Raw genomic sequence first — 22,093 nt, forward strand, 5'->3', positions numbered from 1 at the left:
CTATGGGGTGGGGAAGGGTTAATCGAGCTTCCCTCATTTGCAGCCCAGCAAATTAGGGTGCTCCTAGAAGCTGCCTTTGGGTTAGGGTCCCTCCCAGGGGGTGGGCTGTGCCGGGGGGGGGCGTAGCCCCACGGTGACCCCAGCCCCATGGTGCCTCCACTGTGGCCAAGGCCAGGGCACAGGGCACAGCCGTCCCTCGGTGTCCCCAGGGGCAGGAGTTTCCAGGGCCCTGTTTGCAAACCTAGGGAATGCAAACATTTACTCTGGGCTGGCTCCAAGGGAAGTATCCATGGTGAGGTGTAAATTCCCTGAAATCCCACCAAAATAATTATTTGATGGGAGGATTAACTGGTTTTGGGGGGAGCTGCGGTCGGAGTGTGGGCTGGCCTGGGGACAGAGGGCAAGATGGGGTGGCAGCGGGCGAGCCCCCAGGGGCTACCAAGCGCCAGCTTGAGGTTTGGCTTTGCTAGAAAGCAGTGCCACCCCTGCCAGGGCACTGTCACGCAGCCGGCTGCCGGAGCTGCGGCTGGGGCCAGGGAAGGGGAGCAGGGCCATGGGCTTGGGGGAAGCTGGGAGCCATCTCCCCTTCCGTGTCCTTCGCCAGCAGGAACGCCGTGTCCTGGGAAAGGCTGACGTTAGGCTCCGAGGGCAGCCTCAGCTGGCGTGGGAGGGCTGGGGGTCGGGTACGTCCCCCAGGCACGCGGGGAACCCGTGGAGCAGGGGAGCTGAGGGTCCCTCCGTCACGGGCAGCTTTAAACCTTCTTCACTGCTACTGGAGAAGCGGCTTAGCCCTGCCCTGGCATGGGTCCCTGGGCAGTGTGGGGTGCTCCCCCAGGTCCAGGCAAACCCCCGCGACACACAGCTGCTGCCTGGGGACTGCCCAGAGCCCAGCACGACGCGCTAACAGCCGGGCTGGCCACAGGGATGCTCCGGTCACCCCTCACAGATGTGGCCGTGGACGGCATGAGGCGGTTCCTTGCCAAAACCGGGGAGCCTGTGGGAGCCAAAACCAGGGGCTCAACCCTTCCCACCCACTTCGCAGGCTCTGGGGAGATTTGGGGCCACGGGGCCATGGGGTTGCAGCTCCTGGCCGACATGCTGCTTGCGCCTTGCTGCGTCCTGCAGCCGACAGGGACTGGTGCGTGCCCGGCATGGTGCCACGCTCCCCGGCCAGCTCACACTGCTGACCCTGGCCCGGGCTTGAGCCACCTCCTGGGACAGAGCCGGGACACAGCCAGGGAGCTGCTCTGGGCTGCTCTCACCACAGGAACAGCCACCCACTTCTAATTATATCCCCTAATTGCCTGCATGAGGCTTTGGTGGCTTTCCCACCAAAGGGAAACACAGTCCCTCCCACAGGGACTTGGAGGCCAGGAGGAACAGTGTGGCACGTGTAGTGGTGGCACAGAGTAGCTGTGTCCCTTCCACGTGTCCCCGATCCCCTCCACGTGCAGGGAAAGGCCGAGCCACTCCCAAACTGTGTTTTCCTAAAACCAAAATAAAAATAAGGAACCTGTTTTTCCAAGTCCCCTCTCCTTGGGTCCTGGCGCCAAATCGGCCTCGGCGGAGGTGGGGAACAGGGGAGGAGTTAATGAGCCGCAGTCGATGGACCCCATCTCTGCCACTGAGCTTCTGTGGGACCCTGGGCATGTCACCCAGTGTCCCCGCCATGCTGTGCCGTGCCAGAGGCAGCACAGGAGAGCTGAGGGTGTCAGGGGCTCTAGCAAGACCATCTGAGGGCAGCGTCCTGCTCCACCCTGCCGGATCGGGGCCCCCCCACCCCAAATGGCAGACGTGCTGGGCGGGCTGACCCTTGCACGAACCTCCTTCCTCGGTTGTTTTTCCACCAGAGCCGGGCTGGAGCCAGCCCCCGCCTGCTGCAGATGTTTGGCAGGAGTCCTGGGGCAGGAGGCCAGGTGCTTCCAGCCCCTCAGCCTCCGTGCTGCCGCTGCCAACTGCCTCCCTGGCTGTCCCCAGGCCATGGGCTGGGGGCTGCAGAGCCATGGTGAGCACAGGGAATGTGAAAACGACAGTGGGGACCACGTACTGCTGCTGACTGGGCTTGTCCCGGAGCTGAGCGAGGAGCTTCTTCCGTGCAGAGCAACGGGGATGGTGCCAGCAGCGTGCCAGGGACGGTGGGGAGGGTCTCAGGCAGCGTCACCCTGGCTGGCGGCGGCACTGCTGTCCCCCTGGCAGCCTGACACGGCATCAGTCCCCGGGCAACCTCTGAACTTTTCTTCTAGGTGTGCAACGGGAGGCGAAAGCAAAACAAGCTCTGCCGGGCGAGCAGCCACAGCAGCCCCAGTGCCAGGCTTCCCCCCGCGCTGCCGCCCCCGCAGCTCGCCCAGCCCTCGCCACCCTGCCACAGCCCGTCTGCTCGCACAGCCTTGGTTCGATCGCAGCCTCCCTGCCGAGCACGGCGCCCAGGGCCCTTTGGAGAGGGGCCCCCCCCCCTCCCCGAGTGCCCCCACACCCTCTGCGCTATGGGTATGGGTGCTGCCCCCTCCGGCGTCCCCGTCCCTTCCTCTCCCAGGCAAGGATTTGGCCCCTGCAGAAACGCCCCTGGCCCATTGTCACCCCCAAAGGGGACAGGGGCACACAGTGACCTGCTGATGCTGAGCAGGGGAGGGGAGACGGGTGGCCACTGAGTGCTGCTGCTCTCCCCTCCAGCGCAAAAAGCCCCCTGAGTGCTCCAGCCCCGCAGGGATTTGCTCCTCCCTGAGGCTGGGGAAGGACGAGCCCACCGGCCATGGTGTTTGTGGTGTGCTCCTGGAGACCCCACTGCAGAGGGAGCTTGGGGAGCCCTTGGGCCACGGGGCTTGTGTTTGGATCTTGTATCAGCAGTTGCTCCAGGCGACACTTCCCCCCCAGCGCCCAAGATGTTCGGGGTCGGCTCCGGCTGCACAATTGCCGCTGGGGCTCCCCACAACCCTCCTGAGGAGCCACAGGAATGCTCCGTCTGGCAGGGATAAGGCAGCTGACGCTGACTCGGGCGCTGGCATCCCCGGCATGGCTCTGATGGCTGCTGCCAGAGGCGAGGTGAGAGGCAGCATCCCGCATCACCTCCTCCTCGCCAGGGCCGCCAGCACGCGTCTCCCCCAGGAGCAGCCCCCCCCGGGCTCCCGCCATGTTCCAGCAGCCGCCGGCGCTGGCAGGGAAACATCCCGGTGGATGCTGAATCACCTCGATGCCCGCATCGTGTGGGACCTGCTCCCCGACGGGTAGGAAAAAGGCATTATTTTTTTTTTTTTTCCCTCGGCAAAACGCCACGCAAACGCTGCCTCCGAGCTCCAGCACTATTCAGGCAGCGAGGCCAGGGCTGCGGGGGGATTTGCTTATCTTGCTCAGTCCTGGAGGAGGAATTTCCAACTCAACAGTGCACATTAGTTTAAAGTCATTCCCCCCTCCCCGTTGTCACACTTTAAAAATATTTCAGCTTCTCCCTGCTCTCCCCCCTACCCCCATTTTGCTCCGCGCAGTTTGTTGTTGCCGTGAGCAAACCCGTCTTTCCAAGGCTTCGCAATGCCTTTCCTGGAAATGTTTGCCACAGGCTTGAAACTTCTCAGAAAACTCCTACCATGAAAGGAAACCTCTCACAGCCCCTGCCTGACCGTGACAAGGGGCACAGGAAGGTGGGAACGGCCACCAGGGACCGGTGGGGGTTTGCATGCTTTTCTTCAGGCGTTTTGCTCCAAACCAGGCTTCCTTCTCGAACCATTCTAATATTTGTGGCTTCTTCCCTATTGCTCTCCCTGCTCAGCTCCGGTTCCTGGGGTCAGACACCCTGTCTGTCCCCACACCCGATGGTGTCCCCGGGGAAGGGACGCCGGGGTGGAGCACGGGGGGAGGCTGCTCCCACCCAGCACAGCCGTAATCTCCTCCAGCTGCGGCTGCCGCAACGTGCCAGCGAGGGAGGGAGAGAAGGGGAACAACAGGAAAATAACTCCGGTTATTTGTCTCAAATTCTGCAACTTGAGAGGGGGGAGAGAGAGAGAGAGAAACAACAAGCTCAAAATAAGAAATTTCTTTCTGGGCCAGGCGAGGGATACGTGTCTGCTCCCTCCCCAGCACAACCGCAGCCCACAGCTCCAGCGCAGGCGTTTCTGCTCCCCGGGGGCTGTGTCCCGGCACCGGGCTCCCTCCCCGGGGAGGGAGGCGTTCACCCAAGGTCCTGCTTCCCTGGGAATCGCCTGCCCCTCTGGCCCCAATGCCAAAAGCAAACCCGATGCCGGCTGTCGCCGATCAAGCCGCATAGGGATGGGACACGGGGTTTCCAATGCCATGGGGCTGGTTGCTCTTTGCAGCAGAGAAAAAGGGATATGAACAATTCCCACCAGCATCACCGCAGCGTTTCCCCACATCCCAGCCTGTTATTCGTGTTATTCGTGACCTTTCTCGCCGTGAGTCACCAGGACTCCTGCCACACACCAGAGCCCGGCACAGGGCTGGCGGTGGGTAGCGATGCCGGTCACCTGAGTGGGATAAAAGCAGCCGCCGCCACCACCAGAAAGTCCCCAGGGATCCTTCCCACCCACTGTCTGACAGTTGCTGCCACCATCACAGCCAGATTCAGGTTCACACCCCCAGAGCACAGGGCTGGGCTAGCAGCATGCCTCCCACCGGGCTGTGGCCGGCGGGCTCAAAGGCTGGGCAAGAACCCTGGGGACCTCGAGCCAAGGCAGTGCAGGAGGTCAGCGCGGGGAGGGTTTCTGGACAGGCTGCAAAGTACCCTAGATCCCGCCCACGGGCACCCGGACACCATCCGTAGTGTGGACAGAGCTGCACGACACGCTCACATGTAGAATAAAGTCCATTTATTTCACAGCAAGGGGCAATCTAAGCGCTTACATGGTCCATTGCCACTGCCTGGGCACAAACCCCCTGCTCGCCCGGCTTTGCCTGCCCAGACAAGGGGTGCACAGACCCCCTGCAATGGGGCTGGTGTGCTGGCAGGAGCTGCCCACGCTCCTCTGTCTTACGAGACTCAGAGGAACCGAGCACCCCATAATGTTTTCCTACAGTTTCAGCAGATATTGGATGGAGGAGAAGCCGGTGCCAGCTGCACATCTGCTGTGCAGCCAGGATGGGCTCCGTCACCGATGTTTTTAGCCGAGTCTCCAAATGCACAACCAGAAGCCACATGCGTCTTGCTTTGCCCCTTCTTTCCCAATCACCCCAACAGCTGGGCCTCCAAAAAAGGAATAACTTTGCCAGGCATTTCCACTCCTTGCTGCTTGCCTTGGAAAAGATGGGGTCGCCAGCGAAGGCGAGACCAGCCCGCCTGTCTCATGGGAGCGAGTTGTTTCTAGCTGGACACGTCTGTAAAGTCAGACATCTCCCTGCCGGTGCCGGGGCCACCAGCTCCCCAACGGTCCCTGTGAGCATGGGGGGTAAATAGGAGGCAGCGAGTTCACTCGGTGAGAGCCAGGTACAGGGCAGGTGTCTGGGTGCTGGCTCACCCCGGCTCCTGCCCATCTCTCCCCAGCTCTCGGGATGCCCCACCGGGCTCTGCAGGGTCCCCAGTATGGGGTCCCATGGCTGCGGCCCCCTGCCCGGCAAGCTGGCCGTCCCTCATCGCCTCCGCCTCACACGATGCCATTGCGTGTGGGGTGAGTCCGTACCCGATAGATGACGACGGCAGTGGCCGGGCAGAGCACCAGAGCCGTCATGATGAGGATGGTAGCCAGGATGATCAAGACGATGGCCCAGATGTCCAGGATGTGCGTGGGGAGGGTGGCGGGATCTGTAGGGTCAGAGAGGTCCATCCTGCAAGGGAGAGGCAGAGGGGTGATGGGGCAGCCCCCTCCATCCCCCCCATAGCAAGAACCCCCCTCCCATTGTTCTGAGCACCCCACTGCTTTCTCCAGGGAGATCGCTGCGGCCACATCCAGCCTTGTCCTCCGGCTCCTTTGAGGGCAAAAGGCTTTGGTAAAGGCTCCTTCAAGAAACTCCAGGATTTATAGCGTGCTTTGATGCAGCTGGATAAAAGCCCAGGGAAAAAACTTCCCTGTTAATTGCTGTTAAAGGAGCTGATGAAGCAGAGCCACAAGCGGGCATCCCGCTGGTCACTCCCCAGTGGGGTCATCGGGTGGGAAACAGCGGGACCAAGGAACCCGGAGCCCCCCTCGTTTTGGGGGAGCCTCGCACCTCTCGAACTCCCCCCCCCCCCCCCCCCGCGGTACCTCCCGCTGAGTCACGAGACTTAATGGCTTAATTAGCACCCTTCCATGGGGCCCGCAGCTGCCCTCCAGCCGGGTGACACGACCGAGAGCCCCGGGCTGAGCCCCTACCCTGTCGCGCCCGCAGCCGTCCCAGGCTACAGCAGCCCGGGGTGGGCGGCGGCACGACGACCCCTATCGCGGGGGAGAGGCGGCGGCAGCTGCCTGCCCTGCCCGTTCTGCCTACCCTGCCCGTTCTGCCTGTCCTGCCCGCCCAGTACCTCCCTACCTGCGGCGCTGCCCGGCTCCGGCTCCGTCGAGCGGCGGCGGCAGGATCCTCGCCGGGGGAGGGAGCCTCCGCCCGGCCCCGCCCGACCGGCCCGGCCCGCGGGGTAACGGGGCGGGGAGGGGAAGGGAAAGGGAGGGAGGACTTTTTTTTTTTCTGCAGCAGGATAAAGCAAGAGCAGACTCTGGCTCATCCCCCGCCTCAGGATGGGGGTCCAACCGGGGGAGACCGTCTGGAGCCATAAGGAAGGTCTCAGGTGCCAGGGAGGCGCCGTGGGGACATTTCACTGCGTAACAGCTTAATAAAGGGCTTTGCATAGAATCACAGAATGGTTAAGAGTTGGAAGGGACCTTAAAGGTCATCTAGTTCCAGCCCCCTGCCCTGGGCAGGGACACCTCCCACCAGCCCAGGTTGCTCCAAGCCCCGTCCAGCCTGGCCTTGAACCCCTCCAGGGATGGGGCAGCCACAGCTTCTCTGGGCAACCTGGGCCAGAGGCTCACCAGCCTCAAGAGTAAAGAATTTCTTCCTAATATCTAATCTAAATCTCTCCTCTTTCAGTTTAAAACCATTACCCCTCATCCTGCCACTACACACACTGATAAAAAGTCCCTCCACAGCTTTCCTGTAGGCCTCCTTTAAGTACTGAAAGGCCACTATATAAGGTCTCCCCGAAGCCTTCTCTTCTCCAGCCTGAACGCCCCCAACTCTCTCAGCCTGTCCTCACAGCAGAGGGGCTCCAGCCCTTGGATCATCTTCGTGGCCTCCTCTGGACCCGCTCCAACAGGTCCATGTCGTTCTGATGTTGGGGGTCCCAGAGCTGGATGCAGTGGCCTGTCCCGCTCCCCTGCCCCGTTCCCCTCCTGGCTCACCAAAGCAGGGCTCACGCACACTTGCCTCTGAGGCCTGGGGCAAGAGGGAAAAGCAAAACCACTGTGAGCCTCCATAAAACCCCAGCAGTGAGGCACCAGTCAGCGCTCCCCAGGGCTTTCGGGCAGCACTGATTTACAGAGGCGCGAGCAGAGAGCATCTCCGGGGAGGCAGCACACCTCGGCACGCTGGCTGGGAATGGCATTTCTGCTACCCAGTGGAATATTCCACTCCGTCAGTGATGCTGGAGAGCAAACCCAGCAGCAGCTATTCCCAACCAGCCCCAGAAAGCAAGGTGGGATGCTCTGATTTTCCTGCTGGGACACAAGCCCAGTGTCACCTGCACTGAGACCCACACACTGCACCCTTTACCCCCACCTTTCCCAGGAAAACTTGCTGGATTCTCCATGGAGGAAACTACTACCATGTGCTCACAGACACTCCTGTCTGCGGGCACTTCCCAGGCACGCAGCTTCCCGCTGCCCCGGGAGCGGTGCACAGGCAGCCAGCAGGCAGCATCCTCTCTGCCTTCCCAACGGATGCTGCTGTCGGATAAAAAGCACATGGGGGTTTTATCGCGAGTGGCAGCAGATCCTCGTGGGCAGGGGTTTCCTCTGGAGCCTCACGGGCGGATTCCAGGGGCTGACACAGGCACAGCATTCCCAGACCTCACACTTTCTCTGCAAATCCCACGATGTGGGGATGTTTGCGCTTGTCAGGATCCCGTGTTAGTGACCATGAGATTAAAGAGAAACCACCCCTTTGGGGGTATGAAGAAGTCTGGCACTTTGTGGGTTCTGAGGGGAACGTGGACAGCAAAGCAAGCGTGAGCAAAGGCTCAGGGAAAGGGAAGAGCACGGTGGAACGCGTTACAGCAGCTCTAGGATGGGTGAACAGGCCCCGGCCCTGCGCCCCCTCCCAGCCCAGGGGAGCGCCGGGGCGAGGGAACGGCCTGGCAAGAGACAGACGGGCCACGGCTCCTCTTCCCCCCCACCACGGGCATCGCTCGGTCCCGCAGGGGCACGGAGCTCGGCCACAAGCACCGGCCCAACCCACCCCAGCACCGCCCGAGGCCCACCGCCCACCGGCAGCCATTACGCGCCACCGCCTCCTCCCCCTCCCGCCGGGGTCACGTGGGCGGGGCGGCACGGTGACGTATGACGTCGGCGGCGCGGCGCCGGCCGCCCCCCTGCCAAGATGGCGTCGCTGCTGCAGTCGGAGCGGGTGCTGTACCTGGTGCGCGGCGAGAAGGAGATGCGGGCGCCGCTGTCGCAGCTGTACTTCTGCCGGTACTGCAGCGAGCTCCGCTCCCTGGAGTGCGTCTCGCACGAGGTAACGGTGGCCCGGCCGCGCCGCGCCCGTAGCGCCGGGTGGGAAGGGGCGGGACGCTGCCGTCTCCGAGCGCAGCGATTGGGTGGCTCTCCCGCCGCTCACTCGCTACCTGCCTTGCTATTGGTTGGTGGCGCGGCTAAGGGGTGGGTACAGCGATGCCTCCATGGAGCGGGATGATTGGTAGCTGATGAGGGAAGGGGCGATGGCTTGCCTTGGATTGGCTGTGCGCGCCTGTCCGTCGGCGGAATTCGAGCTCTGATTGGCTGAGGCGTGCTTACCAGGGGTGGGGCCCCTGTGAGAGGCGGCTTCCCGTCATAGAAGATGTGACCCCCCCTCTCCACGGGGCCCAGCTGGGTGGGAGCGGCCCCTCAGCGCGACCTGGACGAAACAGCGGGGTTCCCTCCCCCCATCCCACCCCTCCGTGGGGCCAGGCCCGGCCAGCGGGGACGCCCCCACAGTCCTCCGTGGGCCCGGCCGGGGAGAACAAGGACCCCCACCCACACACATCCCCAACGGGGCCAGGCTCGGGGTGGACAGGGACACCCATAGGCCCGCAGCGCCCCATAGGGCCCGGCTTGAGGCGAAGACCGAGCCGGGCGCTCCTGCGCCCTTCCTGGGCTTGAGCTGGTGCTGTTTCACGGGGGTGGGAGCTGCTGTCGGACGGCCCCCAGGGTTGGCCGAGATTTGCTCTGTGTGTGTGTGGGGCAGCGTTTGCTATCAAAGTAACAAAACCCATGCCTTCAGCGTGCGTCGTACTTATTTTGAGAATAATTTCGGGGTTGAGAGTGTTTGGTGTGAGTCTTATTTCCACCTGGATGAGATTTTTCCCCACGTTACAGGGTGGGATTTCTGCTCTAGAGGCTTTGTTCTTTGTCTGGGAATGGCTGGGGCCTTAAGCTGTAGATTATCATCAGGCTGGAGCCAGTCTGCTGGTGTGTGGGGGCCTGCCAGGAGCGCTGCTTTTGTGCAGAGCACAGGTGAGCCTTGATCCTGGCGCTGCTCGTGTGACTTCACAGGTCGTCATAATAAAATCAGTAAAATAGATTTTCTGAAAGTCTGGGTGAATTAAGAAGCTACAGGAGATGAGAAAAGCCTTAAAAGAATGACCACGCAAGCCAGATCTCAGAAGAGCTATCTCATCGGAAACATCAAAGCCTCTGAAGAGTAGGAAATGGATTTGTCACCAGCCTGCATCCGTCATGAATTCGTAATAATGTGATGAGTGCAGTCAGTCGGGCATTTCCACGTTTAACAATACATTTTTCCCTTCAGAAAGGAAACTCCCTTCTTGCTGCTGTTTTTTTAATTAAAAAAAAGTAGTTTGTGACAGCAGAGAGATACAAGATGTTTTCTGAAATGTATGGATTTCTGACCAGTGTAAGTACAAGTGAAGAATAAGTTTGGACATAAATGAAAAATAGTGTGCTAAAACCTGCTGTTCAAGCTGAAAAATGAAATTCTGGTAACTGCAGAAGGTCAGCACACAGTTATCCTTTTCCCATTTACTAGGCAGAGTAGTTTATTCTATCCTGACTTAGGAAAACACCTGACTTACATTATTAAAGATCAAAATCTGGCTGAGATGGGATAAGATTTCAGATACAAAATATGCCTCAAGCCTTCCCTGACTTCACCTGTCTGTTGCCAGACACAAAGCCTTGTTAAATCATGCAGTAGAGTTTTCAGGCTGCTGCCAGCATGCTGTTTAGGCAAATGTGTGCTGGGAAGTGTGAACTGACCTTCTCGTTCCTCAGGTGGACTCTCACTACTGCCCCAGCTGCCTGGAAAACATGCCTTCAGCTGAAGCCAAGCTGAAAAAAAATAGGTAAGGTTGCTTTGGCTCTTTTCATCAAGACTCCCTATTTTAACCAGCTCTTTCCTTAATTAGTGCCTGACTGTGTGTATCTGAAACTCTCTTCAAAAATTACATTGCTTTTTGTTACCTTTTAGTCAGTTTTGAGGAATAAGTGTCCTTCCATGAAGTGTCATGGCCTTTTCATGTTCTAGCTTTTTTGATGACCTGCTTTCTTAATACCAAGGGGTTTTTAGTCCCAGTATTTCTCACCATCACCATTCTTATGTTGACTCTGAACCCCTCCTGCTTCTGTTGATGGCTCTGTTGCTCTTTTTTCCTAATGCTGTTACATAGGATGGAAAGGTCTGTTAGTTTAATCTTGGTTTGCTTGCTGAGAGCATTTTCCTTGGTCTGTGATCCTTGTCAAAGCACTGTCTTAAAGACCTTCCTCTTTACAGGTGTGCCAACTGCTTTGACTGCCCCTGCTGCATGCACACCCTTTCCACTCGGGCCACGAGCATTCCTGCTCCACTCCCTGATGACCCGGCCAAGACTACCATGAAGAAAGCATATTACTTGGCCTGTGGATTTTGCCGCTGGACTTCCCGGGACGTGGGCATGGCAGACAAGTCTGTTGGTAAGTGACAGTCAAAGACAGAAAACTGAATACCAACAGGAGCCCAGTTTGTGTTTTGACGATAACAGATAATCAAATTAGTTTTTGACCGTACGATACACATAATAACTGTCTAGGTTTTGAGTCACAGTTGGAAATTCACAGGAAGACGGTTTGTTGCTGAAGTCTCCTCTGAAGAGTTGAGATGTTAGTGGAATGTGTGACCCACTTCCATGCCTCTGTTACCTGACTAGTGAGAAACGTGTCAAACGATGGTTTGTTTTTAGTTGGTGTGCTCTCCTCACAGTTGAGATCTTGTTTGTGTACTTTCAGAGTCTTTGAAGCCACTCAGTCTGACAGAATAAACATCTAATTTATTTTCCATCACTTTAGTTCACTTAGGCTTATTCCAGAGTAGTTAGTGTTTGTGCTTGTTTTTTCTCTTCACGACAACACTAGAACAAAGTTTTCATCTATTTCTTGGTGCATAAGGCATGCAGAAAATACTGTTGGGCTCCAAAAATGGGGCTGAGTAGACCAAGCAAATCCTCTGACTTCCAGTGTTGATGTAATTGAAGACTGGGAGTTGAAGATGCCGGGTCACGGGCCCCAGTAAGAGGAGAGTGTTCTTGTAAACTCATGTACCTGCTGCTAAAGTGATGCCCAGGTGCTGTTCTGAGTACCTCTCAAACAGCATTTGTGTAAAAACACAGCACAAAAGCTGGTGAAGCTCCTTCAGCCCAAACCTGCCTGTGAAAAGCTTTCTTAGGCGTGTATTTATTTGTGCAAGCATGCATGAACTTGAAGAATTGCAACGGTAAGTGTATCAGGAACAGGGAACAACATATTTCATGAGTAAAACCGAGATAGCTGAGTGTTAGATGTGATTTCTGTGTGGAGTCTGGAAATCGTCTCTTGAGGACTTTGTTTTTTCTCTTTCTTGTGCAGCTAGTGGTGGCTGGCAGGAGCCGGAGAATCCTCACACACAGAGGGTGAGTGAGGGGGAAGGCTGTGCTTAGTCTGAGACACATCAGCTAGAAAGAGCTGTTAGAGATGCCAGGCCCTCTCAGTCGTTTTTTTCTGCATCTATATAATCCTTCAGATACCAGTTCCAGTTCCTAATCTCCACCTTGACTGAATTGAATGGAAGGAAGGGCTCTTAGAGGCTCTCCTGTGGATATCGCAGTATAAAATCTCATTTTCAGAAGAAACTCAGTTGAAAATATCGTATCTAATAGTGCTGTTAAAATGACACTACTGAATATGCTGCGTATGTATGTGAAAAAAGCTGTTTTCCAATCAAGAGTGTGTCTAGGATCTGGAAAACAGAGCTGCACCTTTACTGCCCTTCCCTGTCACCAGTTAGGACTCCACGCTAAATGTGATTAGCCCCAGTGGGGGGGAAAGATGCTCTTTGCTCCACTAATCCAAATTGCTCAGTTTTGGCCATGTGACGTTACTCTGTCCAGTCATGGAAAATGGGTGAACAAAGTCTCAGTTGCCTAACTGTGAAGTGAGGGTTGGACACTGCTCTCCGATAGATGTCATTCCCAAAGGAGGGTCAGTTTGTCACCCGCAGCGTGGGTTAAGACACACAGACTTCTTTAATGCATATCCTTCAAAATCCAGATAGTTCTAGGAACAGAGTGAAACAAGTAGCAGGAACCCCAGCTTGTTCACAAACAAATACTGCAGCCGGTCTGGCATTTGTTCCCCACTCACTGGGTGTCTGTTCCTTTTCATCCCTCCAGATTAACAAACTGGTAGAGTACTACCAGCAGTTGGCCCAGAAGGAGAAGATTGAGCGGGACCGGAAGAAGCTGGTGCGGCGCCGAAACTACATGCCCCTGGCCTTTTCGGTGAGCTGGGAGTACAGTGTTCTCAGAGCAGGAAAAGTGATGCACAACTACCTCAGCTTGGAAAATTAGATAGTTGGTAGCACAACAGGGCTACTCAGCTTTTTTTTTTTTTTTTTTTTAATTGAGAACAGCGTGAAGAAAATGTGCTAGGGCACATGGTTTCTTTAGGGACAGGCAGTTTTACACACATTGTTGTGTATTGCATTGCCTCTTTCTCTAATAGTCCTCTCTGATAATGCCAAAAGGGTTTATGTTTGCTGTGCAAAGGAGTATGTTATCTAGCAGTGAAACGCAATGCAACCGCAGTTGCAGTACCAGTGGTAGCTCTTTCTCAGGACAGCTGCGTACCACAGCTCAGTAACAGTTAGATCAGGATTGTCTGGCACTTTTCTGCATGAAGCCTCAACTGAAATTAACTTTAAGGCTTGGTTGCGGCCTGAATGACTTGTTTATTGTAACTGGCAGGTAAATGCTTACTTTGTTTAGCTGGGTGACTCTGCATATGCTTGCTACTTCTCAATTAACTGTGCTTGCTCTGTGCCCTTGCTTGTGTCTTATGGCTGCATTTTTTGTCTCCGTTGCTACCTGCTGCTATTTTGGGGGCTCTCCACAGCAACACACTATACACGTAGTGGTAAGTCTTTTCACGGTTTCTGCTGGTGTTAAAGCTCTCATGGTACCAACTGAAGGGCAGTAACAGATCCTACTCCTCACCTTGCCTCAGGGCCTCTGGCTTGGATGTGCCTAGAACAAATGCACATGAAGGCTAATGAGTTAGAGGGTAACATCTGTTACAAAACAATATTTTTTGTTAGCTTAGAGACAGGGCAGTGTCTTTGGGTAAGTAACACACACTTGGAAAGCAGTCCTTCACAAAGCTTGGTTGAGACGCAGCTGTGTGTCTGCCGAAGGCAAATGGCACTAGCATTACTCTTCTGATCCATGAAGAATAACGAGGGTAGGCTGATACTCCGATTTCTCATTTGGTCAGAATTCAGGTTTTCACTCCTGCCCAGAAGAAAGATTTCTGCCTCCAAGCACCCTGTTCAGCTGTAGAAAGCTGAGGAGTAGCTCAGCTCTTCCTGCCAATTGGTGGTGCCAGGCATCACCTGTAGGTGATGAAACTTGTTGTAGGTCGAACCTTCCGGCTGCTTCTAGTGGTGCTACAGAGCATTTCAGACGGATGCATACCCACATTGACCCAGTTCTTTTGGCAGTTGAGCTCTCACTCTGCACTACTTGACAAGCAGTTGCTCTGAAGAGAAGATCAAGGGAAAAATGTGTCAGTAGTGCAGGCTGGTGATTTAAGGAAAGAGCAAAAGCTTTCTAAGCAGTAGCCACCTATATCTGTCTCTCCCGTTGCAGTGCGGTGGTAATTATTTTCTCTTTACTAACAGTTTGAGCAGAAGAAAAAAGTCTTGGGAAGCACTGAATACCTTTCCCTTTTTGCTTTCCTTTGCTTGTCTCCCTATGCTTGTCATGCAGCTCAAAGGATGAGTTTGCAGTAGATCTTTTTGTCCTGGCAGGAAGCAGGCCTGAAGCTGACAGTTCCTTTTTTCCTTGTAGGACAAATATGGCTTGGGAACCAGGCTTCAACGCCAGAGGCCCGGAGCACCGATCAGTGCCCTCGCTGGACTCTCGTGAGTCTCAGGGTTGGGGTTGTCTTTGTGGAGGTGTAGACAAGAGAGCAATAAAGCAACTTCAGAAAGATGATGAGCCATATTAGCAGATAGCAGTGAAAGGAGCTTTCTTCTTTGGAGCATTAGAGAGGTGTCAAATCCCCAGGCATCTCTGTGCAGCTGCTCCAGGTGTTTTGCTTTCTGATAGTAGCAACAAGTGACTGCTTACCTCTTTCTGCAGTTACTATTGTCTTGCAGTCTCAGCTCTCGCTGCCTTCTGTGTTATAATGCAGTTACTGCTGTTGCTGTCAGCCAGAGCACGCATGCTGTATTTTATGACTGAGTTGTCCCTTACTTTGCTTCAGGCTGAAAGAAGGAGAGGACCAGAAGGAGATCAAAATTGAGCCAGCTGACGCAGTGGAAGAAGTGGAACCTCTTCCTGAGGATTACTACACAAGACCGATCAATCTGACAGAAGGTAACACCTTAATATTCTGTCACCTTTTGCCCTTACGTTTTATAACAGGGGCAGTGCCTGGAAACTTGTCAGTGGGGTTCCTAACGGCCTGAGGTTTTAGTAATTTTTATGCTGGGATTGAAACGGTGGGACATTTGTGACTTTTTTAAATGGTAACTTTGAATGTGGCCTCAGCTTCATGTTGTACATGGAAAGCTCAGAGACAAGTACGTCAGGCCTCTTAACAGTTGTTTAATTTTCTTGCTAACTTTTAATTTCTCTGCATGTAAAGTGTCAACTTTTGAATGGAGAAAAGAGTTGACGTCCTTTTTCAAATAATAGCAGGAAATAAGGAAGTAGCTGAGCTACTGGGGAGTTGGAACCAAAACTGAACTCTTAAGTAACAATTGCGCATTACTTTGACATCAGCTTGGAACAACTTGCGTACACTTGCCACTTATTTAGCTGGCTCATGATTTAATCAGCAAATATTGTAAATTGGTCAATGAAACTTCAGAGTCAATGGGATAAAACAGCAGGTAAAGGAAGAGATGTGGACTTCCTGCTGAGGTGACTCCAAGTTGTACAGATGTGCTTGGTAGTCCTGCAGGCCTACAAAGTCCGCCAATATTAATTAATTCATGAAAGGTTCATGGAAAGGGGGAGGTTATCTTGGTCTCCTTTTCTCATGAGACTGTCAGCATTGTGAGAGTATGATGTTGGTAAAGAAGACAACTTTTGTGGTTCCTCACAGTGAGGGAAAGGCTGCCAGGTGGCTTACTGCCTGTTAGACACTGGGGACAGCAAGGAACCTAGGTTTTGGGAGAAACCCATGGGAGGTTTGGCTGCTGGAGTTCTTTGCCTTGGGAACTATGTAGTCACTAATTCCGTGCGTGAGTCTGAGTTATGCAAGCTCCTTGCTGAGAAGCTGTGTATTGTACTCGTGCAGCACCCAGCTGTGAGGGTAACAAAGCTATGAAAACTCATTTGCCCTTGGGAGGGAAAGAATTTATTTTCTAGATGATTACAAAATTCTGTTTCCACCCCAGCTGAGCTTTGAATAGAGATCAAAGTTTCTTGCTTCTCCTGGGCTGGCACTGATGTTGCTCTAGTGTTACTGTGCCCAGTGAGGGCAGCCCTTTCTGCAACTCGTACCTTCTATTCATGCACTACTAGAAACAGCGGTACTTGCCAGTGGCTTCTGAATTATTGGGTGTGGGTGAAATTAAGTTTCGTAGAGATTGTAGCATGTCCACACACTGTGCACGGCATACTTGCTCTCAGGCCAGTGCACGTGTCCAGTCTAGCTCGAGTTTCAGGGCCTGGATGAGACATTAATTTGGTCTTGCTTTCTGTTGTGCACCCAGTGACGACTCTGCGTCAGCGTCTGCTGCAGCCTGACTTCCAGCCGATCTGTGCTTCCCAACTCTACCCACGTCATAAGCATCTCCTGATCAAACGCTCGCTGCGCTGTCGGGTAGGTAATTAAATACAAAAAAGTGCTTTTACTAGGCCCACAGAACTTGGATTGTGGGAAATGGGCTGTGTATTTCTTTTTGAAAGAAACTGCTCAAATGCTTCTGGTTGTTGAAAGTCCTCAACCAAATTACTGGTAACAGCATTAGGAGACGAGGGAGGCTGTCACATTTCTGACGTGATGAAAATTGTGAAAGGGGGACAACATTGTCAAAGATGCATAAAGATACAAAGGTGGGTTCGCGTAAGAGTCTCTGTGCTCTGTGCAGCCAAAGGATCATAGAAGGCTGCCAGTACGGGCAGAATTAAAAAATTTCTCCTAATACTAAAGACAAAAATCAAGTCAGCAAACAAACTATTAGTGAGAGGCAGTGCAGAATACTGAAGATACCCTTAGAGCGAAGGCAGAAAGAGGATATTTCAAACAAGAAAAGCAGAGAGCTGGGAAGTGAAGGTAGATAGGAATTAAATTCAAGTTCTGCTGTTGGCTTGCTTACGTGGTCTTCAAAAAGTTGCTTCCTTTCTCAGTGAAACAGGAATATTTATCTAGTTCCCAGAGAATAATACAGCAATACTCTTCTAAGTGTTTGAGATGTAGAATGCTTTGCAAATGCAGAATATTTTCTCAGTAGTAAGTAATGTCAGGCTGAGCCTATGTTTGAAGAGTAGCCTATAAGGAGATCAGTCTTGAGTTCCAGCTTTTTGGGTTTTTTTAATGGATTCTGGAGTGTCAGTCAAAGGGCTTGTGGGTATTTGTGCTTTCTTCCTGCTGCAGTCAGTGAGCATCTGAGTATTTTTAACTGGGTTCCAAATCTCTTGTTTCTGAGATTGCGCTGATATTGCTGAGTATGAGCAACGTCAGATTGCTCTGACATTTTCAAGAGTATCAATAACTTGACGCAGCAGTGGCTACACACACCCCAAGGTAGTTTTTGTCTGTGCTGTGCTAGAAGCCATTAGTGCCGTGGCTAGTGGCATGGTGCTTGTAGCTCTGATTGTTTTGGTTTGTGATTGCACACTGTCTTTGTGGGCTGACTAAAGTATGTTTGTCTCTAGAAATGTGAACATAACCTGAGCAAACCAGAATTTAATCCAACATCTATCAAATTCAAGATCCAGCTGGTTGCTGTGTAAGTAAGATATGGGGGCTGGGGAGAACAACCGCCTATCTGTGCTTTGTTAATGCCTTCTGTTTTCATTTCTTTTGTTCTCTTGATTTGATCTCTCGTATGATTGTGTCATATCTTAGGATGGCGTAATCACCTTTTTAATATATACACCTTATCTGTAGTAGGTTTGTGTCCTGATCTACTAAGAAGTTTAGAGTGTGCTTGAAGATTTCAGCAGTTTGAAAAAGACATCGCATGCTGTGCCAGCCCCGCACAGTAACGGGAGTTTGTAGGATTAGGCTTATATAGCAAAAAGGCGCTTCATTTTTCTGTTTAATGTAAGCTAAGCTCTAATGGAATTGAAAAGTTAGCTGGATGGCTGTGAAGAGGCAGGTTACAGACAGCAACGCAGTCTGTCACGGTCATTTGCTTTGTTCTTGTTGCAGTAACTATATCCCTGAAGTGAGAATCATGTCTATTCCCAACCTGCGCTACATGAAGGTCAGTACTTTTTTTCCAGAAATGTCTTAGGGTGAGACACAGCCGGGAGGTGTGGATGTGGGATCCTTTTGCAAGATGACATGGTGTGATGATTGTTCCCCGAGGGCTTTGCCCACTGCATTTAGAGAGGGTACGGAGTTCAAGGGAGTGGTCGGAATAACATGGCATGTACTTGTCACTCTGCGTGAGCAGATTACTGTGCAGTGTTACGTTTGGCATCACAGGCACACGCCAATATCTGAAGAATAAAAGGTGTGGATTTGAGATCTTGGCTAGATGCCAAAGACGTGTATTTCCTCTATTAAGAGAGAGTGCTGCATGGTCTTGGCACCTTTCTTACAGGCTGGGGATGTTGCCTAATCATCCCTTGAGCGTATGTGATGCAATTCTTGAAGGTGTTGATCAGTCACAGAAGATGGAGGTGCTAACAGTAATGATGAATTTTAGAGTAACTGCTTCCTGAACTGCGATTCCTGAATCTCCCCAGGAGAGCCAAGTCCTGCTGACTCTGACCAATCCAGTGGAGAACATCACACACGTCACACTGCTGGAGTGTGAGGAAGGAGACCCTGACAACATCAACAGCACTGCCAAGGTATTGTACCCTCCTGCTGCGTGACCCCAGGCCTCCCCAAGGCTTTCCACTCCCATTTGTCCTTCCACAGGTCACACATTTCATATGTGCTTCGCTCCCTGCTGACTGTGTTGCATTTTCCTCCCTAGAACTTAAATGACTGTTACCAATGTAAACCTTAGCTGATAAAGTGTTTTGAAATTGTGTCTTTTTGTTGAGATACAGAACGCAAGGGAGAAATACATAATTTCACTGGTAGAGTGGTAACCAGGTGGTACCAGAGCAGAGGAAAGCCCAGGATGAATCACTTTCCTGTTAAACCATAGTAAAGCAGCTCTCAGAAGGGGATGGCGCTCTGCTGCTCGCAGTGTAGGTGGTGATCAGTGCTGAATAGCTTCTTTTCTCTGTGCCGTTTCAGGTGGCAGTTCCTCCCAAGGAGCTTATTCTGGCTGGCAAAGACGCTGCGGCAGAATATGATGAGCTGGCAGAGCCTCAAGACTTCCAGGATGACCCTGAGTGAGTGTTGTCTGTTCTGTGGGGATCCTGTCCCTTAAATACTTGGCGTTTCAATCAAGTGACTTCCTTTCCTCTCTGTCTTCAGCATGTTTGTTTTGGGGTTTTTTTAAGGTTTTCTTGGGGGAGATTGTTTTTTTTTTGGGGGGGGGTCAGATATCGGCAATGCAAATCTTTCTGCTTGTGGACTATTCAGGAGACATTCATTCCCTTTGAGGCAAGATGTGCTGTTACAGCAGTTGAGTTATGGGTGGTGGTACTAATTCTCTCCAGGAATACTCTGCGTAATCCTTTCCTGTGCAAGCAGAGGGTTCGTGGCAGTGGTGAGAACTACGCAGTAGGGTCTGTGACAGAGTTGCCTCCAACCTTCCAAATGGACTATGTTCTGCAGCTTCTTACAGAGCGACTTGAGCCGTGGACTGTGTCCCTTCCCTGTTGCATGGCTGGGTACACAACTCCCACACCCAAAGCAGGCGTGTTCTGTTTGACGGATGTGCCGGCAGCTGCCAGCGTAAAGGGGTGCACCCACGTTCTGACCGTGGGGCAGGAGGGGCTGTGGGCCTCCCTTCCCCTGCCCCAAAAAGAGCAGTGGGGAGTAGAGCAAGAGGTAACGGGCACAAACTTGAACATGGGAAGCTCCATCTAAACATGAGAAGGAAGTTCTTTCCTTTGAGGGTGCCAGAGCACTGGAACAGGCTGCCCAGAGAGGTGGTGGAGTCTCCATCTCTGGAGACATTCCAAACCCACCTGGACGCATTCCTGTGCAACCTGCTCTGGGTCACCCTGCTCTGGCAGGGGGTTGGACTAGATGATCTCCTTCCAACCCTGACCATTCTGTGAGTTAACTAGAAACCAGGGCAGTTCTTCTAGCCGGGCATATTCAGCTATAAACTCAGCATCCCTGTTACATGGTGTTGGAATAAATCTCTGAGAACGATTGTTTGAGAACTTGGCTGACCCAGCGTTCTTTTGTTTTCTGCCTTGCAGCGTTATTGCCTTCAGAAAAGCCAACAAGGTAGGAGTTTTCATCAAGGTCACCCCGCAGAAAGAAGAGGGCGAAGTGACCGTGAGTTTCAAGATGAAGCACGAATTTAAAAACCTCGCTGCTCCAATCCGGCCCAGCGAGGATGGCGAGCACACCTCTGAGGTCATCTGGCTCACCCATCACGTGGAGCTCAGCCTCGGCCCAGTGCTCCCATAAAGGCTCCCACCGCGTGCGCCCCGAGGGCTTGGCCGCAGGATGGACCGTGCGGGTGGAGGAGGCACCTGGTGAAACGTTCTGCGAGAGCTCCTTTGTGATGTGTGGCTGTGTGCCACGGGCCCCGGCCGGGCCGCCGGGAGGTGGCTGAGGGTGCCGTGGTTTGGGATGGTTTGTTCTCTCTCCCCTTGTCGTTAGTGCCCACTAACCACCGCTCCGCTTCCCCTCGCCGCCACGGGCTACTTTAACTTGCAGCACGTCTTTCAGCACGGAGAAAGGTCTCCCTTTCTCCAGATTTGCACTACACCTGCCTGAATTTGGCTTTATCAACAGAAAAGAACCCTTATTGTTTCTTTTTTCTTCATGTCAGCCCACAAACCTGATGTTACATACTTGGTAGCCAACAAATTCTTTTTCACGCAGAGCTATGCACTTCCCGAACGAACGTTTTAGGAGGTGGCTGTGCCTGCTGCGTTATTGGCAAATTATTTGCAGCAGCACAATGCTCTCTCTCTTAGCTTTCTGCTTTCCCATAGGATACCTCAGCTGTGGGGGACTGGGATGTACAACCCTGCCACTCCAGTGTACGTCGCTTGCTTAGCTGAGGTGATGGATCTGTTTTCACAAAGGAAATGATCGGTTTTGCCTTTAAACTCAAAATGTTGTGTGCCGTAGTGTCGGTGGATTGGATTGTCAGCCCGCAGTGACGTAGGTGGATGCGGTAGCATGCTGCGAGCTGGGAATCCAGGTCCTGGCACAGCTCTTGATGCTCCGGAGGGGCTGCCTGGCAGTCTTCACGTCAATTAACGTGTGTTAATAGGGGTAGCGATCAGAGTATGAAACCTGGGGAGTTAGGATTAGAGCTGGTAGACATAAAACTAGAGATGATGTTTGAGTTCTTTTTCCAGTCGGGGTGGGTGGGACAGAGGTGTAAAGGTGGAAAGGCAGTTATACATTGACTAGCGTACACCCTAGCATGAGGTGATTTATCCGGGGTGTAATTTGGCTGTAGTCCGAGCTAAAATGGGTAATTAAAAGCAGCGTATCCAGGATACTGAATTAACTGCACTGCTTAGCGCGAGTGGCTCTTCCCGCAGAGCGTTCCCGGTTTAGTCACTGCCCTCTGTGACATTCCTGGTGGCCTGTGCTTTGCTGGGAAAGGCTGGATTGCCGTCTGGCCCCTCGTTCCTCCAGGCAGGATGAGGCTCCCCCCGGCCATTGCCCCTGTGGCCCCCGCGGCTGGGACCCTGCAGCCGGTCCCAGCCCAGCCAGGCCATGCATTGACCACTTGGCATAGGTCCCGCAGGGATGTGCATGAGTTTTGGAGATGTGGTTCGCAGTTGGTGTCCGGTGACAGCGTCTGCTGCCACATCACCGGGGACCGCAGCGCTCACCCTTTGGCCACCATTTCTCCTCCGCCAGTAGCCAAAATCGCTGCTACACTTGCCACACTGATGTGAGCCTTCGGGGGTGCGCGGTTCCTCACTGAAAACAAAAAGGTGCGTTGGTTTATGATATTGTGAGTGGGCTAATTATCTCGGTAAGTGTGTGTGACACCCCTCGCCGCCCCCCCGTAGGTGCTGTAGGCCATAGCAGAGGTGTCGGTGTCCCCGCCTCGCTCCCTCCCTGACGGCGGCTGTTGCCTTGCTGCTTGACGTCGTGTAGTGACCTTCAATAAAGCAAACGTGGCTCTCGGATTCTGTGCGCTGCGGCTCATTAGATAATAATAATTA

General features: G+C 53.4%; 3 protein-coding genes across 3 annotated transcripts; 2 read left to right on the forward strand and 1 right to left on the reverse strand.

The window, feature by feature from the left end:
* The first annotated feature begins 3,265 nt into the window (after nt 1-3,265).
* On the forward strand, nt 3,266-4,804 carry LOC128915984 (uncharacterized). The gene is made up of 2 exons (XM_054217033.1): nt 3,266-3,661; nt 3,761-4,804. The coding sequence occupies exons 1-2, from the start codon at nt 3,579-3,581 to the stop codon at nt 4,800-4,802; spliced, it is 1,125 nt and encodes a 374-aa protein (XP_054073008.1). The 5' UTR covers nt 3,266-3,578; the 3' UTR covers nt 4,803-4,804.
* Nucleotides 4,800-8,360, reverse strand: SMIM3 (small integral membrane protein 3). Its single transcript, XM_054217034.1, has 2 exons — nt 6,448-8,360; nt 4,800-5,766 (listed from the first exon to the last, which is right to left on the reverse strand). Exons 1-2 carry the CDS (start codon nt 6,759-6,761, stop codon nt 5,586-5,588), a joined length of 495 nt encoding a protein of 164 aa, XP_054073009.1. The 5' UTR covers nt 6,762-8,360; the 3' UTR covers nt 4,800-5,585.
* A 70-nt stretch (nt 8,361-8,430) lies between these two features.
* DCTN4 (dynactin subunit 4) lies at nt 8,431-22,054 on the forward strand. The gene is made up of 13 exons (XM_054217031.1): nt 8,431-8,643; nt 10,398-10,468; nt 10,897-11,075; nt 12,003-12,046; nt 12,806-12,913; nt 14,480-14,553; nt 14,898-15,010; nt 16,357-16,466; nt 17,522-17,595; nt 18,021-18,075; nt 18,563-18,670; nt 19,068-19,165; nt 20,150-22,054. Exons 1-13 carry the CDS (start codon nt 8,509-8,511, stop codon nt 20,361-20,363), a joined length of 1,383 nt encoding a protein of 460 aa, XP_054073006.1. The 5' UTR covers nt 8,431-8,508; the 3' UTR covers nt 20,364-22,054.
* Nucleotides 22,055-22,093: the final 39 nt, after the last annotated feature.

Source organism: Rissa tridactyla, chromosome 11 (genome assembly GCF_028500815.1).
Source record: "Rissa tridactyla isolate bRisTri1 chromosome 11, bRisTri1.patW.cur.20221130, whole genome shotgun sequence".
NCBI classification, from domain to species: Eukaryota; Metazoa; Chordata; class Aves; order Charadriiformes; family Laridae; genus Rissa; species Rissa tridactyla.

What these genes read in the sequence shown, in the direction of transcription:
- LOC128915984 (XM_054217033.1), top strand. Translation starts at nt 3,579, where the DNA reads ATGAAAGGAAACCTCTCACAGCCCCTGCCTGACCGTGACAAGGGGCAC. An exon ending in GCCACCAGGGACCGGTGGGG is followed by an intron (nt 3,662 to 3,760) that starts GTTTGCATGCTT and finishes CTCCCTGCTCAG; the next exon opens with CTCCGGTTCCTGGGGTCAGA.
- SMIM3 (XM_054217034.1), bottom strand. Translation starts at nt 6,761, where the DNA reads ATGCAAAGCCCTTTATTAAGCTGTTACGCAGTGAAATGTCCCCACGGC. An exon ending in GGAGCCGGGCAGCGCCGCAG is followed by an intron (nt 5,767 to 6,447) that starts GTAGGGAGGTAC and finishes TCTCCCTTGCAG; the next exon opens with GATGGACCTCTCTGACCCTA.
- DCTN4 (XM_054217031.1), top strand. Translation starts at nt 8,509, where the DNA reads ATGGCGTCGCTGCTGCAGTCGGAGCGGGTGCTGTACCTGGTGCGCGGC. An exon ending in GCCAAGCTGAAAAAAAATAG is followed by an intron (nt 10,469 to 10,896) that starts GTAAGGTTGCTT and finishes TCCTCTTTACAG; the next exon opens with GTGTGCCAACTGCTTTGACT. An exon ending in AACGCTCGCTGCGCTGTCGG is followed by an intron (nt 16,467 to 17,521) that starts GTAGGTAATTAA and finishes GTTTGTCTCTAG; the next exon opens with AAATGTGAACATAACCTGAG.